General features: G+C 39.2%; 1 protein-coding gene across 2 annotated transcripts in view; it reads right to left on the bottom strand.

The window, feature by feature from the left end:
- The window catches only part of NRG1 (neuregulin 1), a 1,111,365-nt gene that overhangs the window by 150,585 nt on the left and 941,927 nt on the right, over window positions 1–18,853 (bottom strand). For both annotated transcript variants that reach the window (XM_045992965.1, XM_045993010.1), the window contains exons 4-5: window positions 11,312–11,362; window positions 8,909–8,959 (exon numbers count right to left, since the gene is read on the bottom strand). In XM_045992965.1, the coding sequence (XP_045848921.1) occupies window positions 8,909–8,959; window positions 11,312–11,362 (102 nt within the window). The remainder of the gene's footprint in view (window positions 1–8,908; window positions 8,960–11,311; window positions 11,363–18,853) is intronic.

The following is an 18,853-nucleotide window of genomic DNA, read 5'->3' on the forward strand; positions in this document are numbered from 1 at the left end:
ACACCCTCTGTCAATTTCTCTCTCCTTGTCACATTTTGTTAAAAAGATTTTCTTTATTTATTTGACAGATAAAGAGAGACAGAGACAGGGACAGAGATAGTGAGAGAGACTACAAGCTGAGCAGGGAGCCTGACACAGGACCCTGGGATCATGACCTGAGCCAAAGGCAGATGCTTGACAGACTGAACCACCCACGCGCCCCTCTCCTTGTGACATTTTTTAAAAAAGCCTGATAGTTACTGAAGAAGTGACTCTGGAATACCTGAGCAATGAACAAAATGATAGCTTACATATAATGAACAACTTCAACCTAACCACCAAATCTCTGAATTAGAGATAGTTACGGACTTGAACCGAGATGAGCATACCTTTAGACTATAACCCGCACTGGCCCATATAATTGGTTTTTTAAGATTTTGCTGACTTCTGGTAGACTGAGAGATAAAATGAAAAGTGCCATTGCAGCAGTCCTTTGACGATTAGCTGAACTATCAATACACAGCCCCTTTATTAAAAAAAAAAAAATGATTTAAATAATCAAGCCCCTCGTATGCTAGAGGCATTATAGTAAGGGTAGGGCAGAGAATAGCGCGATCTGCCTACAAATGAGCTAGTGGAGACATTACTTCCTCTAGGGTTCAGTGGGGATATCTAGGAGGCTGGTAAAGCCTCAGAAAGGGTGATTTCGCACTTCAGCAAGACCTGCGGACGTTTCTGTGCAATATGAAATGGAATGGGCTAAGCATGCTTCTTTTCCTTCTCTTACTGCTAGAAGGAAGAAAGGAAGGAAGATGCAGTTACTTTGGTGAAAGAAGCTAGTAATTTTTCAAAGTTTACTTAAGCACAGATTTTTAAATAAAAGACTCTTCATGAAGCAGATTTTGATTTTTAACTCCAAAGTCAGAATATTTTACAGATTTCAAAAATGCTTCCCATGTATTCTAACTTGAAAACTGTAGTTCTTTTTTTTTTTACTCTTTTCTACTTTCTTCAGAAAAGCATTAAGTTTCTGTATTTAAAAAAAAAAGAAGGTATTTTAATTTTGATTATATAGTCAACTCATAGGTTCTAATAGAGTCTTTCAAGGTATTTCAACTATCTTCAGTTTCCTACCTCATTTTCTTTAAAATTTCTGCTTTAATCTTGTCTGCCCAGTTGAACAATGTTCAGTAACATCTATTTTTAATTTTCCTTTAAAATTCTTTGTGAGAGCACTGCCTCGGTGGTTCAGTTGTTAAGCCTCTGCCTTCAGCTCAGGTCATGATCCCAGGGTCCTGGGATCCAGCCCCTCATTGGGCTCCCTGCTCATCGGAAAGTCTGCTTCTCCCTTTCCCACTCTCCCTGCTTGTGTTCCCTCTCTTGCTGTGTCTCTCTCTGTCAAATAAATAGATAAATAAAATCTTTAAAAAAAAAATCTGTGAGATACCTATTTCCTGAGTCTTCTCAAGTTGTCTGCTCATCAGCAACAGAGGGCGGTGTTGGTTTTGCCTGTCTGGCCCACTTTGCCTTTCTTTAGATACAAAACCTTCCCCTTTGTAATGAACCTAAACCCTGCAGTTCCCATAGGGCTGAGCTCATCTGCCTCAGGGACCCAAACACACACATCAGGGGATATCTGACCCCATGCCCTGCCCAACGGAAGTCATTAATCTCCTGGATACAGTAATGATTTTAGGGGTAGGCACAGGCCTCAGGTAGAGCCAACCAGATCCTTAAATTCTTCCTCAAATGCTGCTATGCGGATAAGGAGTAGACTTTCTCTTCTTTTTAGATCATGAGCTGAGGGGTTACAGGCTTAGGGACACCAGCAGTTATCTCCTTGTCAGGCACAGAAAGCCCACTAAGAGTGAAACTAACATCTGCGGAGAAACAAAGTGTCAAGACGGAGAAGCCCTTCCCTTAAGCGACTGAGGCTCTGGATCCAACTGGGTCAGTTATGGAAGCCAACGTATGCTCTTTACACGTAAGCCCTTTGGAGTTAAATTTCTACAGCTGATAACTGATAAACTCTTAAGTCACAACGCCCCTATTTCTTTTTGTGCAGCAGCTTTATCATGTCGTTCCCCATCCCTTCCTCTATCTTACTCTTCCCTCTCCCCCAGGGAGAGAGCAGTTTCCTAGAGGACCCCTGATCTAATTTAAAGGCTTCCAGTCCCAACGTCCTGTTTCTCAGATCCCTAGATAACTTGAAAAAAAAAAAAAAAAGAAAGAAATAAAACCACCAAGTTCAGCATAAGTAAATTTATCAAAATCTTGCTAGCTTTGTTCTTCTAGATGCTTTTTGCTATAGGCCCATTTCCATTCCCTTGCCTCCACTCACATTTAATAAATTCAAACTCTTCTATCTAATCATTCCAGTGCTCTGTTCTAAATGATTAAAAACACTTAGTAAAGTTTTTACTACTCTGAAAACGGAAAAAATAAAGACATCCTCCTCTTCCAGCTGATATGCAAAAAGACTGATGAATTTTTTTTTTTTAATGTTAAAGAGAATATTCCAGTAAAAACCTCCCCAAAGAATAAAATACAGAGAAATAATTGCTCTGGGTGTGATATTTTTCCACTAATGAATAATTCTGTCATACAAAGAATTTTCAGGATTTAAGATATCATGCACTAAATTAAATAGTACTTAGTCTGGAATAAGGCAACGCATCTATCCCAAACATAAACTACCACTGAGGGTATGTCTGATGAAGATCAGAGTCCCATTAGCACAATGGCTCTAAGGGTATTCCCATCTCTGCAAAATAGCATATTTGGAAATACACCACATCATTCTCAAAATAAGAAAACCAAACAGCAAGGTCACTGAAATAATTCTAGACCAACACTTCTGCCTCCTTTTTAACTATTAAACCCTTGAATTGTGTTGCCATTAACTAAGAGCTCACCCATCCATTTCATTCCCTTATAGTGTGTGGAAAGTATATGACTTTAATAAAAGCTGGCTTTGGGATAACTGGGACTAATGTGATTTTATTCCTGGAGTCTTCATAAAAAACTGCATCTTGATTTTTTTTTTCTTTTTCTTTTCTTTTCTTTTCTTTTTTTTTTTTTGAGAAGGCCTTCCCTCAAACTAGCTGAACAAATCCCATAAGACTTTGTAAATAAAAGACCAAAACATTTGTTACCAGAAGATTCAGGTTTAAATTTCTCTTCCATCACCTACTTACTTTTTGAATTTGGACATGTCAGAATGTCTGAGCTTCAACCCATCAGCTGACAATTGGGATAAAATCGAGGTCACGGAGTTCCTATGTGAATATATGACTCAATATATAAAAATAAGCCTTATAAAATATATAGTATGGTACAAATATCAGTTATGTATGTTTATACATACATATACATGGTTTATTTCATGATTCAAAAGAATAATTCGGTAAAGGTTAATTTCAACTGAATACCAAAGGTTAACTACAATTTCATTATAAGCTTGACCAAAAGTTTCAAATGTATCTCATCCAGTGATGGAATGCAGTGGGAGGCAGGGAGTGACTTTAGAAAGGTCAAAGGCAGAACTGAAGAACTGTATTACAGTTGCAGGTGGTGCTTTAAGAAAGAAGTAAGATACAGTCACTTACAAAATGAATGAATGAATGACCACGAAGGCAATAACTCGTCTGAACACAGCAACGGCTGTGACATACACTTCCGTCCTCTTGCTCCAAGTCACTTACTGTCCTAAAAAATTCTAAGTGTCTTTGCAATTAGAAAGATGGAAGTAATACTAGTTGGGCAATTTCCTTTTAAAATTATTCTCTTATTGCTCTATGATGCATGGGAATTTGTCCTTCTCTGCAACAGACAGAGCCACCACACCCCGGAAAATGCCATGTTTATAGAAACCTGGAAACACAATTTGCATCCAGTTAGAAGTCGCTCTCCAACGGTGACAGGACAGACTTCGTATTTTGCCACCAATAAAGACCTGAAATTGAAATGCCATTTTTTTCCAGCAGAGAATCATTTAGCAAAGGTCCAGGCAGTTTCTTCTACCATTAAAGCAGGTAAGTCAGTTGCAGCTGAAGGGGGAATGTAAGAATCAGAGCTTTAAATCTCTCACCAAGGGACCGGCGGACGTGGTCAAATCTAATCCATAGTGATCACTGTGCTAGTCCCAAGTGAAAATGCTGTATCTCATTATAACAGAAATATCCTGCAGACAAAAGACATTTTCCCCTTCAGCCAGCTCTTTTAGGTGCCAAATTTAAGACTGCATTGTCCATTTCATTCAGAGATTTCAAAGAGGACTTCCTGGATAAGTTCCTTTGAAATGCAGCCTTAGCTGAGAATATATAATATTTTGAAGAGACACAGTGATTTCTTGGCTTGGAACTTTCAGCAGCATCATCTGGAATGCAAATAATTAACTCCCTTCCTCCTCCAAAAATAAAGATAGTTTCCTATATTGTTCAAATGAGATGCAAGGCCTCCTCTGATGACCTTTCTCTCTTCAGAGCTCCATCAGGTTTTCGTTTTTCTCTCTCCCACAGATAGGGGAGACCACCTAAAAGCAAAGCTGTGCTAAATGATTCACACTAATTTTCCCACATTAGGCTTCCAATGTAGATTTGAGATAAACAGGATTATACAGACCTTGAAACTGAGTCTCAGGGAGGTTAGACAATTTGCCTAAGATTACCCAGTAATCAGATCACTGGTATTTAAACTTGCGAGCACGTGTCCACACAAGGTGTGCATTCTGTCCATTTTCCTTCACTGCTCGGCATGCTTTGATGTGCGTAACACACAGATCCCATGGGCTCAGGGGGTCCTAGGTTATGCATTTCCCTAAGCTACTATCCACACCTCCAATCCACTTTGTGTCAAAGATTACTTTCCAGTCCATTCACAGGATCTCATTCCTTTTAATACTAAAGGTTTCTTCTTTGAGGCAAAAAAACCCTTACATGTCATGCATAGCAAGCTAGTGGATTGCCTGGGTTTGAATTCTGCTTCTGTAACTTCAGATAAAATTTATCAGCCTTAACATCTGAAGAATGGATTAAGCTTTTATGAGAACCATTATGGGTCTCCATACAAATCACCTAGCACAGTGCCCGGCACACCAAAAGACTTCAACAGATGTTTGCCATTATTATTATTATTACTATGAACACTTACAACTATTTAAGACTGTTTTCCAGAAAGTTATCTTTATTTTTTTCTAATTACTATTCATTAGACTTCATTTTTGTTTCTCTCTTTTACACCTTAAATTGGAATGGATGGTTCTTAATTCAGTAAAGTGACTGGTATTAACAACTGTAATTTTTTACAGCATTCAATAAAATCGTAGGCAAAATAGGGTCATGGGCAGCTGGCACTTCAGAGGGAAGTCATTATGGTTTGTTCTAAGCAATTCTTTTACTTTTTTGCTGATCCTACATAAAGGAGGAACAAGAGCGTCCTACCAACTGTTTTTGTAAAGTTCACGTTCTTCTCCTTTTACAATAGCACTTAGGTGTAACAAGACACTCATCTAGCAAATTACATGTTTCAAGTTACAGATGCCTCGTTTACCAAAACAAAGTAAATAAAATAAAGGCAAATAATGTTAATCTTTACCAGGAGATCATTATAGGAAACGTCTAGAAAATTTTATGAATTGGCAACTCTAAAAATAGTGAGTGTACAATGCAAAGTTCAATCCCAGTTTCAAAAAAGAAATAGCGAAAATTTTCCTTCCAAAGGGAAGGATCAGTACCTTTGGCATTTCATCAATATGTATGAAATGCTAGGAATAATAAATACAAAGGGGAAATAAATGATAAGGTATTTGTAAATGAAACTTAAATCCCTTAAAACCTCTAGTCGAGGGGCGCCTGGGTGGCTCAGTGGGTTAAAGCCTCTGCCTTCGGCTCAGGTCATGATCTCAGGGTCCTGGGATCGAGCCCCGAATCGGGCTCTCTGCTCGGCAGTGAGCCTGCTTCCTCCTCTCTCTTTGCTTCTCTGCCTACTTGTGATCTCTGTCTGTCAAATAAATAATAAATAAAATCTTAAAAAAAAAAAACCCTCTAGTCGAGAACAACTGCTTTATCGTTACAGTGAGTTTTAAAGACTTATTTAAAAGCTTAAGATTTCAGAAAACTATTTTAAAATACTTCTGATTCGTATTTGGTAATATGAGAAAAATGCAGCTGATACATTAAGTAGACAGAGGGAGAGTGGATAAACAGAAACCCAGAATGAAAAACACTGATAAGAAGAATGTATATTAAAATATTAGCAGGGGTATTTTCAGAGAGGTAGGTGGGCAATACTTATCCTCTTCTTTTTGGTTTTTCTCTATCCCAACAGGAGATACAGAGGGCTAGAGTAGAACTCCGAGAGTGGGCGTGGTCAGGGGAGGCTCTGGGGAGAAGTGGGTGCAGGGACAAAGGACGGACTTGGCATCCTTCGGGGCATAGGGCATAAATCCTTCCGGGCACAGGGTCAAGGGCATAAACTGACAGGGCTGAACCCCCTCAGGGTTTACTCAGCAGTGAGCTGCTCTCATCAACAGGACTAGGGTGTTAGGGGCTGCTTTTGCATACAGGTGTGCCCCTTCTACCTAAAAAAAGGGAAAAGTAACAGGATCGCCTGACCCCCGAGAGCACACCCACTCATCCCAATACACAACAGGTTTGCAGGCTCTGCAAAATGTACACAGCAAACGCCAGTGCCGGGAGTTCCAAGAATGTCGCCCACACAGACGTGATTGCATTGCAAGAGCAGGTTCGCTTCTCCCGCACGGGGATTGACCGGTGTCTCCTTTCTGGTGGAAACAAAGCGAAAAGGAACCTATTCTTCGGCGCTGATTATTTCTGACCCATGTGAACTTTCCCAAGGCCTTCGACTGTTATAGATCACTTGAATGTGTAAGTCCCGCTTATGGCTATTTCTGCTGCCTCGAGTTTCCACTTCGGCCTTTGCTAGACAGAGCCCTGCTGACGTCATGGACCCTGCACTGCGGAGCTCTGCAAACGCTCCCTCTAGAAGGGTTGAGTGCCTCACGCTGCTCTCACGGCTCTCACCAAGGCTGGACTCAGGATCTGGTCACTCCCAGTTCTACTTTCAAATTACAGAGTGTATGTTCATGAGATTAAGAAAATATGTGCTTGAATCAATTCCACAGTGTTTCCTGAGAGCTTAGCATGAACAGGGAAGGGGGGAATGTATGAAAACAGCGCACTGAAATATTTTTACACAATACTAAAATACAAAGCCTTCTTTCTTAGTCTAAAACCTTTACAAATATCAGGAACTAACTCTGCCGAGAGTTAGAGATCAGAGTCAGATTTCAAAATTATTTCTCTCTCCACAGTATTGCAATGAATACAAATGTAAACTGAGAGATTCATTTCAGTTCCCTGAAGCTCTGGAAAACCCAAAGAAGTATTTCTTCTATTCCAAAACTACTCACATATGCTTAAGGATAGCCTCCATCGCCCCGTTAATGATAGCAGGGGGTTCCAATTACAAGAGTTTCAATAACTTTATTCAATGAATCATGCAGGGGAGAAACTGTTCCCAGACAAAATGCCAAAAAGAAAAATCTAGTATTTGCCCTTGTATAATAAACACTCAAAATCCTAAAACAAAGCTCAACATGATTCCTTAATGTGAGCTAGTTAAAATCTATATAATTATACTAATCTTTTTTGTAAGTAGAATTTAGTAACAAATATCCCAAGCTCCCCAAAAGGGATTATCGTTTTAGACTATGTAATGAGTATCTTTAGAATACAGAAGAAGCCAATGTAGTCCTCTCTGGCATCTTATTTCCTGTTTGATCTCACTAGATTGCTTCCATCAATCTAGTTAAATGATGCTTTATCTAGCTAAAATGTAGTCAAAACATCATACTTCATGCAATAAAAAATACGTTTATATCATATCGTTACAGTCCTGGTACTAACCCAAAGGGAAAGGCTTTAGATTCAAACTGAATGTATTTAAACAGATGGACAAAACAACTTAAGTGGCTTAAAATACAGACCTTCCTGCCAGTGTTTCCTACCACACTGATAGCCAAAGGAAACTGTGCCCTCAACACGCTCCCCAGGTTGGAACAGAATAATCGGGAATATCTACTTATGGAAGAGCTTCTCAAACTGAGAAATGCGTTAAATAAAGAGCTAAAATAAGGGAGAGGAAGACTGTAATTATAGGTTTTATTTTCAAGGTCTGATAAATTCCCCTGCTGGATATCAAAATTTAATTCAATGCTATTCACAATTCATAAGTATTAAAACTATTTTTACTAGTCCTTGCTAATTTCTTAAGTTCCCCTGACATGGCACAAAGCACCAATCAATCTAACAGTTGTAGAACTCCACAAGCACAAAGCACATTTCCCATTAAACAGATGAAAACTAATCTGAGATCCTGCCTAGGGACTTGCTTTCAAACATTTTCATAATTAGTCACTTGCTATCGAATTTGAATTAAGGGCATCTATATATAGTTTCCTTACTCTATCACAGCAGACTTTGTATGAGAACTGGGGAGCTTGAGAAGAGGCCCCAAACAGCTGGGTATCAGGCCTCAAGCAATTGCTAAAGGCAACAAGACACACTAAAAACAATGAAGGATGTTCTCTATTGTTCACCCAGAACCAGGCCTCAGAGGCTCTGCAGTCATTTTTCAACATTCAAAGACACTACAGTATAACACCACCCCATATGCGGTGTTTTCCAATGTCCATGTGTATCTTAGGGGGAGGGGATATCTAATCCCCCCACCCCCACCACAAGCACAGTATGGGGCCATTCCCTTCCACACAGCAAATACCAGCCTGCTCCCAAACTTGGATGTACAGTTCCTCAACGAGGGTAGAGGAGAGACAGGAACACCACCTCCAGAGGCAGATACTGTCTTGGGTTCAAAACTAGTGAATGGAATATTCAAATATACTTACATGAAGAAGTATTTGCTCCTTCTGTTGATACTGATATTCTAATGGGAGACTCTATAAAACAAAGAAGTGAAATGAGGATTTATTGAGTCAGGCTGCTTGCATTTTTACATCAGAAATGTGCCAGGCTCAGGGATCATCCAGAAAAAGAGGACTAGGAAACAGTGCAATGGAAAAGCTGAAGCATTTCGAAGTCAGAGGAAGATGTATGCAAAATTCAAAGACCACGGAGGGCTCTATCCATAGTCCAAACTCAAGGGATGAACATGGGAATCAGTCCACCTGCAGAGAAACCCCACATACCAACTGGTGTATGAACTTCCTAGAAACATGACTCTGAACAGAGCCATAGGACAGGTGAGATGGCCCGTTCCTTCACTCAAGTGTGGTCTTGATTTTCAGAAACATGAAACCAAAGAGAACAATCCCCATATTCAGAGAGAATGAAAGTCAACTTTCATGCGCAAAGGAAAAAAAAAAAAAAGAAGAAGAATGAATCTGTTCTCAGGCAACGTGGTCTGTGTAGACACCCTGAGCAAACACAGTGCTGAAGAAAGTCCATGCGAGATCTGCTGGAGTGGTACAGTAGGATCAACCAGAACATGCTCAATAAACTCGTAATACGATCACTGGAGATGTACGGGGGCAAGAGTCTCTTAGGGAACCAGTACAAAGGAAGGAAAGCTAGTATTTAAATACAGACAGTGCATAAAACACAACTCATGCAGAAAAAAAGCATGGGACCCAAGGGTTTTTATTAGTCACAAAGAAGAACAAGTTAGTATCAAAGAGGGATTGAAAGTCAGCAGCCAGAAAGCTATAAAGATTCAAGTCATAGATCGGAAAATACTAGTGAGAGTCCCTCCCGATTCCCAACAGAAGCATCACATAATCTAAAAAACCCAGGTTCCTAACAATGTTTGTGGAGTCAGGTAGTGAAACCCTTCATGAGAAAGAAATGCCTGAGTGAAAGGAGAAGAAAATTCAGATAACTCAACAATTTTGTTGTTTTGTTTTTGTTGTGCTTTTTACCTTTATCTTTTCGCCCTTCCCTCCCTCCCTCCCTCCTTCCCCGTCTCCCTCCCTTCTCTCTTGCTTTCTTTGTTACTCAGAGAAGTACAATCCTCTTAGACTCCAGGATCATCCCACCCTGTAATGTGCAAAGTATATCTTAGGAAAAACATGTGGATATGCCCTAAACATGGTCAAAGCCATCTGGGATACAGACAGATTTAACTTTTATGATCTTGAACAATAGATTTGAAGGGAAGAGGAGAAACTGGTAAAGTGAAGTTAAAAAAAAAAAGAAAAAGCTGTGTTTGTTCATATGGCCTCCTCCAACTTTCCAATAAGGTACAGGCCATATGAAGGAAATCAATGACGCTAAAATATTAAATACAGAGTAATGGGAAGGAATACTGAGCTAGCTGGAAGGACCTGCTCTCCTACTTGATGAGACACATGACTTGAAATTTCTAATGCTTCCATTTTCTCATCTGTATGATGAATAAAAATAATGTCTTGTTTCACACATCCATTGTGAACACCAAATGAGATATAATTGTCTTTGTAAACCATGAGGTGTCATGCAGAAACAAGTTATCATCATACTTCTGAAGTTAGTTTTGAATCTAAGACTCTAAAAACTTGCTTCTCATTAAATACGAATTTTTAAATATTCCAAGGTCCTGTTAAGTACAGAATGACAGAGGATAAGAAAAGTAAAAAGAAAAAAAAAAAAGAGCGAAAAGAAAAGAAAAAAATTCACAGCAGATTAATTAGATTCACAGCAAATGGAGAAATGGATGAATTATGGTTATATACGCATTAGTAGAGCTGGGTTAGAAGTAGCTAATCTCTGCTCAGATTGTAAGTGCTACCGGCAAACGTTACAGGCAAGGAAGAAACAAACAAAAACAAACCAAAAAGCAATGCATCAACATCTGGAAAATTCAGGCGTACAACAGTGTTTTCTCTAAGTTCAGTGACCCACAGCTGCTCGTTAGGAACCCGGAGGTCAGAGATTGGACACGGACTCATTACCCAGGAATGAACTATGGTGGGTTGAAAGGAACAGAGGCAGCTGAGAGAAGCACCTAGAAAGGTTGTAAAAACTGAATGTATAACCAGGATGTCTTCTTTCCTGGTCTAATGTCACTAAGCTGTATCGAGACATTTCTTTTTCCCATGCATGCCTCCGAGGCCCAGCTGCAGACATACGGCAAGAACTGTACTCCTTTATGGAAAACCCCAAGAGGCAAAAGGAATAGGAGGACATACTGCAGCAGAAAACAAGAACAGCTATAATTTGGATGCAGAGGGGGGTCTGATTAGTAGCAGGTACAGCCAGCACTAGTTAGGTCTGTGGTTCTGGTTAGTAAAACGAGGTGAGCTTCTTTTCCTTACCTGAAGACACATATGCTCTTTCAGTGGAGACTGGCATGCCAGTGATGAGGTCTGTAAAAAGAAAAGGCGATAGGAAATTATGATGTATAATCAGGAGGCTGGGAGCCACTTCCACAGCCTGCCTTCCAACTGAAGAAGTGTGTGTCAAGGAAGAAAAGTATTGCAAGAGGGTGATGAAAGCCCAGGCTCTATCCACCCCAAATGTCAGAAATGCAAAAAAAGGAAAAAAAAAAAAAAAAGGCTGTCCATATAAGTAGTTCCTCTTTCCTGGGCAAAGAGAATGAGATGAGCTATACTGGAGTATGTAGGAAGAATTCCTCACCCCCATGGAGCTGGTGAAGGACAATATACAGCAAGGAGGCCGTGGGTTCCTTCTCAGAGAGGAAGGCAGATCAGAAGTAAAAAAAAATATCAGAGCTGCAGGATCGAAGCTGTGGTCAGAATTTTTCGGTTATCAATCTCTGGAGAACTACACGTTTGTTCAAAAACAAAAGTAAGCGATGCTTCTTGTTGGGATTGGTGAAAAACGTCAAGTTCTGGCATTGAACTCTACAGAAAATTGTCAATGATGATCCAGATGGGCGTCTTATCTGACACAGTTTTCAGCTACTCCGGGCAAGGCGCAGAGTAATAGGGAGCTCCCACTCCAACGGAATGAAGGAGAAACTACATCCTGCTGGACACACCGTTATGGTGGGAATGGGGACGGTCTTGTTTAAGCTTCGACTTGTTTTCAGTTTACTGTCTTTATCATGGAACAAAGGACGATTCCATTGTCTAACCAACCCTGTCTTCTTCCTGTCCTTCTGAAAAGGGCTTCACCTGCTAAAATCTAGTATTTTCAGTAAGGTGTGGTTTTATGAAGCCTGGAAAGATGCAGTGATGCAATGATGAGTATCATTCAACCTTCACTGTTGGTATAATCATTGTTAAATGACAAAACAATACATTACTATTCACTAACCAGGACAAAAAGGTAAGTTGAATCTGTTCAGAAGTTACCAGAACCTACTAAAATCCTAAGCAAATCATATATGTTCTCATTTCATGTTTGAATTAACAGCCTGTTAATCATGGACTTAGAAATGTTCACGATCAACGTAATCATCTTTAAATATAGATACGACCATTTCAGGTTTCCATGGTAGGACTAGTCCAGTAGGTAAGAAGACTTAATTCGATGGCAATGTTTCCTTCAACCTCAAACACTTCTCTAGGGATACAAGGTTTTGTGGACTCAGAAGGGCACAAAAATAGCATGTGAGACTCAGCAGGGATGTTTAAGAATAAGCATCAGGGGGGTGCCTGGGTGGCTCAGTGGTTTAAGCTGCTGCCTTCAGCTCAGGTCATGATCTCAGGGTCCTGGGATCGAGTCCCGCATCGGGCTCTCTGCTTGGCAGGGAGCCTGCTTCCTCCCCTCTCTCTGTCTCTGCCTGCCTCTCTCCCTACTTGTGATCTCTATCTGTCAAATAAATAAATAAATAAAAATCTTTAAAAAAAAAAATAAGCATCAGGTGAGATATGAATATATAAAGATCCGAAATATACCTTTAGTAAGACCAAATGTGTCTCTCTTGTGAAAATTAAGTAATGGAGAGTCCTCTCTATTCAAACATGAGGAAGACCAACCACTCAAGGTGTGAGATTATTACCAAGCCACCAAAGCAGCCTACACTGCCTCTTCTACCCACAAAAAGTGGGAAGTGAAAGGAATCGGAATGGGAAGGTACACGATACCCTTTGGGTTTGTTCATGCAGCAAGCATTACAGAGGACAGCCTGAGTTGATAATAGGGCAATGTCTGTTTCTGACACAACTACAACTAACCTCCTTGATTTGGGCTACAGAAAATGAAATTGTCTTTCTTTGGAGAAAATTTAATCTGCGAGGAAGATTTTAATCAAAGATTCACAACATTTATCTTTCCCTACAAATACCTAGAAGAAGATCCATGTTTCCAAGCAAGTGCCCTCATTAGGAGAGAGGTTTCCTTTTCTATCCTTCAGGACTCATCAATAACATGACAACCAGACTGAAGTCGTAAGCTCGGGGTCACAAGAATTGGGCAGAGGTCCCAATCCCAGCATGAATATCAAGACTCTTTTCAAATTTATTTTTGACGAACCAAATAGTTGTCCACTGTGACCTTCCAAGAAAAAAACAAAACAAAACAAAACAGTCAGAGCTTTTCTATCTCCAACTTGAAAGATCTCAGATTAGAGGAAAGGTTAACCATAATGTTTCCTTTTTAAATTGAATGTTACATAAAAATACCAGAACAGGAGGTTACTATAAAAATCTATCTACACAGGACAGCTTAAAATAACCTCCCTTCCTAAAAAAAAAATATTAATAACAACAATCCTCTCCCTTCCTAAAATTAGATATTTACCCTGGAGACCTTAAAAATATCTTTAACAATTATGGCTCCAAATAGAAACCTTCCGAATTTTCTTGGGGGAAACACAAGTTAGAAGTCGTGTACTCCTATACTAAAAGAATCCTGCTAATAAGAAAAATTAATCTTTTTGATTAACATCACTCAGCAAGCATTTTAATGCATATTTTGGGTAGACTTCATAGACTTACAAAACTACCTTTTGTTATAAGTGATTGAAAACAATTTTGCTGCAATTACAGATTCAAAAAAATTAAGTCCTGCAATCTTCTTGATGTTTACTTAAGCGACATAGTTTTCCTGCAGTAATTTGGTATATTAAATTGGTTAATTTATAAAGGACATCCCTTCCATTAGTGCAAATTAATGAAGATTCAGAATGATCAGGAACTGAACACAGCTGAGCAACTTCTGCTGATTAGGCAAGTAAACATAAGGAATATTAGTGTATTTTCCAGGTTTGAAGGCCTTTTTAATAAATCGGATCTGCTCTCAAGAAAAAGTTGCAGTGTCTGAAAAATGACACCTTGTGGAAAGGAATTTTTCTCATTAGGATACATGCATGACTTGTCTGAGATTTCACCATGAGCACACTATACTGAATATAACTATTTGGCAAAAGACACATATACATAAACACAAACATACATATGATGTGTCTGTGTGTATTTCAACATCCACTTCTGTGACTCCTTGTTATTCTAAAATTATGGGTTATTATTGTGTGTGTAAAAAATAAGACCAAGTCATCTTTTTTTTATTTTTTATTTCTTTATTTTATTTATTTGACAGAGAGAAATCACAACTAGGCAGAGAGGCAGGCAGAGAGAGAGGAGGAAGCAGGCTCCCCGCGGAGCAGAGAGCCCCATGTGGGGCTCGATCCCAGGACCCTGGGATCATGACCTGAGCCGAAGGCAGAGGCTTTAGCCACTGAGACACCCAGGCACCCCTAGACCAAGTCATCTTTTTAAAGATTGAAAATGGGCCCCCTTATTTATTAGCACAAGATGACTTAAGGAATGTCTTCCGGTGTCTGCATTCTTGCTGCCAAGGACAGTTTCACAACTGAGAAATTTTGAAATTAATAAATGATGTAGAGTCAGAATGGATACTATACGCTGAAAAGCCAAGTCCATTCCACTCATATGGTTCTTCCTTATTAGCCTTCATGGGAATACGATATAATTCAACATACATGGAGACTGCTTTCTAAATTACAAAACGTTTTATATGATTGTCAGTTTAACTACAGCTCGTTTACCAATATCACAGCATTTCCAACAATGCCATCAATTTGGGAGAGGGGGAAACTAAGCCTATTATCCATGTGAGCCAATTTTTTAAAGGACCAATTGATGTATTAGGCAAATTTTGTGGAAATACTATTTTTCGTTCATCTCAAAGGAAACGGCAAATTTATTGCTGTGAGCCCAATGTTCCTATGGGATCTTGAATCTCAAATAATTTTTCTCCTGATTAAAAAAAAGAAAATCTAGTCGCGGATATGACTGATTAGTTTGTATATTCTCTTGTATTAATCTTTAAAGACTGCAGTACTTAATTAATTCGAAAACCAGTTAAGTCTATTACTCTCTTCCCTAATCTGTGCCCAGGAAATTTTATGGAGCTTCTTAGCTAAGAATTAATTGCGACATTAAGGTTTCCTATATAAAGACCAAGACAAATGAAATGCAAATAAAAATAAACATACGGTGTACAGTCTGTGTAAGGGTGGTGTATGTGGCCTGTTAAAGAGGCATATTTGAATTTATCAAAGGAATTCACCCATTAACCCTCACGTAATGATGGCTGCCTGCAAGATCCTTCTTTTTTTATTTTTTTAAAGATTTTATTTATTTATTTGACAGGGAGAGAGCACAAGTAGGCAGAGAGGCAGGCAGAGAGACGGGGGAAGCAGGCTCCCTGCCAAGCAGAGATCCCGATGTAGGCCTTGATCCCAGGACCCTGAGATCATGACCTGAGCCCAAGGCAGAGGCTTAACCCACTGAGCCACCCAGGCACCCAAGATCTTTCTTTTTGTGAAAACTCACCTGGTGTTTGTTAGACCCACATAGTCCCAAAAATAATTAGCAGATTGCATATGTGTCTATCTGTCTACTGTACAGCAAATTCTTTTTTCCAAAGATTGGGATTAAGAGGCATTGGAAAGGGCAGAAAACATACAAATTTCTAAAATGTAGCTTAACATAGTGATTGTGTGTGTATGTGTGTATATATATATATATATATATATATATATATACACACACACATATTCTTTTCTAAATGTTCAAAAATAGTGAAAATATGGTCATTATTTCACTCAAGCATGTAACAATTCAAGGAGAATTTCTTGGGTTTTTGTTATCATTTCGTTTATATCTAGTTGCTAATGTAAGCAATTCTAAACAATGAGTTTCACTGCAGAAAGTTCCTAATATTGGATGGAAAACTTTTATGATCCAAGCTAACGTTTTCCCGATAGTTACAAAGCTGTGTTTGGGAATTAAAAATAGTGTCAAACAGCAAGTCTGTCTTGGTATATTTTTTCATTTTTTTCTGGGGAGAAAAGAAAACAATCTCTCGTTCATATCTTCCTTCCCCTTACCCCTGCCATCCCTCCTAGAATCTGGTACCAAAATACACTCTAAACGTCTTTGTGAAAGAAGGCACTTGTGTGAGAGCTTCAGTATATCTCAAGGAGTCTTTTGCACAGGATGAAATTTGGATAATTAGCTCGCAGCAGCATACCAGGATCTTTCAGCAAGGCAACCTGTGTAGAAATTATCAGTCCACAGTTGTGTATGCATTTGTGTAATACGGGAGAGATAAGTGAGACAACATAACACTAACAAAATGACTAATATTTTGTAGAACATATCAATTAAAATCTCAAGGGGAGTTCTACACAATATAATGTTTTGACATCATGTTCTTATTTTTCAGACCTTTTTCTAGGACCTCTAGAAGGAAATGAAATTCTTGAGAATTCCACTCTCTCAGCCCAAGTCAATAATAAATACACAGTGAGGGAGAGAAGGTTTGGCCATGTGGCAGTTTATAACCACAGTAGAGTGCTCTTTTTCCCTCTGAAAGAGTGTTTCTGTGCAGTGTTTGCCCAGATTTCTAAGGAAACAGGGATATGACAACACAAGTTCGTGTATCTGAGTCGAAGCCTGAGTCCCAGAGAGCTCCAGACCTGAGCTGAGCCTTCTTTGATAACTAGAATTGATAGCAAATTCAAAGAGAGCAGCAGACGAGGCTCAAGGGTCAGGAAGATGATTTATTTTCTTTTTGGCTGTGCTGCAACTAAGCCCCTGAGGTGCTGGGGGAAAAGAGAGTCTCCTAATATGCAGAACACACTGGCCTTGTTTCTCGTGGTGGCTGCCAAGCCACAGGCTCTGACGAAAAGCAGACCGTCCACAGCCTCTGAGGAGAGGGGTGCTGCTAGGCGGCCATGTTTCCAGTTTCACTCTCCTCAGTTGAGACCATGGTGGGCACCTGACCACAAGGCAGATGCTTCTTAAACTCTCTAGGTCTTTCAAAATGGTCCGGCATGGAAGTTCTGCCAATCAGATTCTTGCGATGGGGAACTTGATTTGGGAACTAAGAAAACAATCACACAACGGGAGTCAAAATGGAAAGGATGCCTTTAAAAGAGCCATGAAGAAAATGGCCAAATGAGATCATAATCAGGTTAAAGTTTGTAATTATGAAGAAGCACTTTGAGAGCAGGAGAAGTAAGAAGATAAAAGAAACAGAAGCTTTAAGGAAGTATCTGAAGCACATCAAAGGCAGAGACACTAGAGAGAAGATCCAGAAACTCCTGTTTACTTAAATCTTTAGACATGTCCTGGGTTATATTTTCCTCCTTAATGCCCAGTTATAATGGAGTTGCAGCTCTTCCCAGAGAACCCTTCTCCTTATGCCTCACACCCTTCCTTCTGTTTTTTTTTTGTTTTTTTGGTTTTTTTTCCCGTCACAAACCAAAGAATCTACTTAAACATTCCCAAACACACAGCCAGGTACAGAGTGAGCCCTACTGGATCAGAAATTCAAGAAATCTGGGTCCAAGTCCTCCTTAGCTACCAAGTATCTTGCGATTCTGAATGTGTCTGTTTTCAGACACATGCTAAATTCACATTTCTTTTTAAATACTATGAGAGGGTTGGATAAGGATGAACTATTCCTAGGGTTCTGAGAAGAAAATAAAAACAAGACCACCTTGCATTGTAATTGAGATTCTTTTTTCTCCCTCAGGTACTCTATGCAAGTCAGCAAGACCTCATCTTGTTAAGATTTTAGTTGATTGTTTAAGAATGACTTCCTTACAATATTCTGAGAACTTCTCTTTACTCTTGCCAGGTGAAAAAGACTGGTTATTAAAAACATCCCGACTTGCATTTCTCTAAGGTCAATACTAAATATTCAAATTTGAGACCAGTTCTTGAATGAATTAATATGGGAAAATGAGTTGGAGGTCTCCCCTATGAGAGAAATGCAAAAAGCCATATTATCCCTCAGCACCCCAAAATTAATAAAAAAATAAATCCGATGGGCTTTTGCCAGGAATAATACAGTAGTAAATAATTCACTGCTTAATCCTATAAATCAGAAAACATGGAATAGTGTAATAGTACTGTAAGCACTCAGTGAGACCATGACACTTATTCTAATTGTATTTTCCTGGGAATTTATAATATACATAGTTCTACAAATCTAATCCAAGTGTCAAAATCATAATTCAATAGCATTTACCATGGGGAGACACAATGAAGCAAGCCAATGACAGGCTGAGAATAAGCTACTAAACACAGCACAATAGAAAAAAAAAAAAAGAAGAAGAAAGAATAATCCACTGAAATTAGTTTTTAAATCTGTGTTTCAAGTTAGCATCCTATAAAACTCCTCACAGGGTAAAAATAACGCCAGCAACATGCTTATTGCTGAACCCGTGCTGATGCAAAAGTAAAGTGATGCTACATTTACTCGTAGAAATTTTAAATGGCTTTTACATTTTCAACTACAAACACAGCTCCTAAAAATAGTGATGGAAACTACTTTCCACTGTTGTCCTCTACTCTCTGTGGAGGGAGGCATTCAAAATTAAAGTAATGAACTCTGATTACCCCACAACAGAGAAG

The sequence above is a fragment of the Meles meles genome, chromosome 2 (genome assembly GCF_922984935.1).
Source record: "Meles meles chromosome 2, mMelMel3.1 paternal haplotype, whole genome shotgun sequence".
In the NCBI taxonomy this organism is placed as follows: Eukaryota; Metazoa; Chordata; class Mammalia; order Carnivora; family Mustelidae; genus Meles; species Meles meles.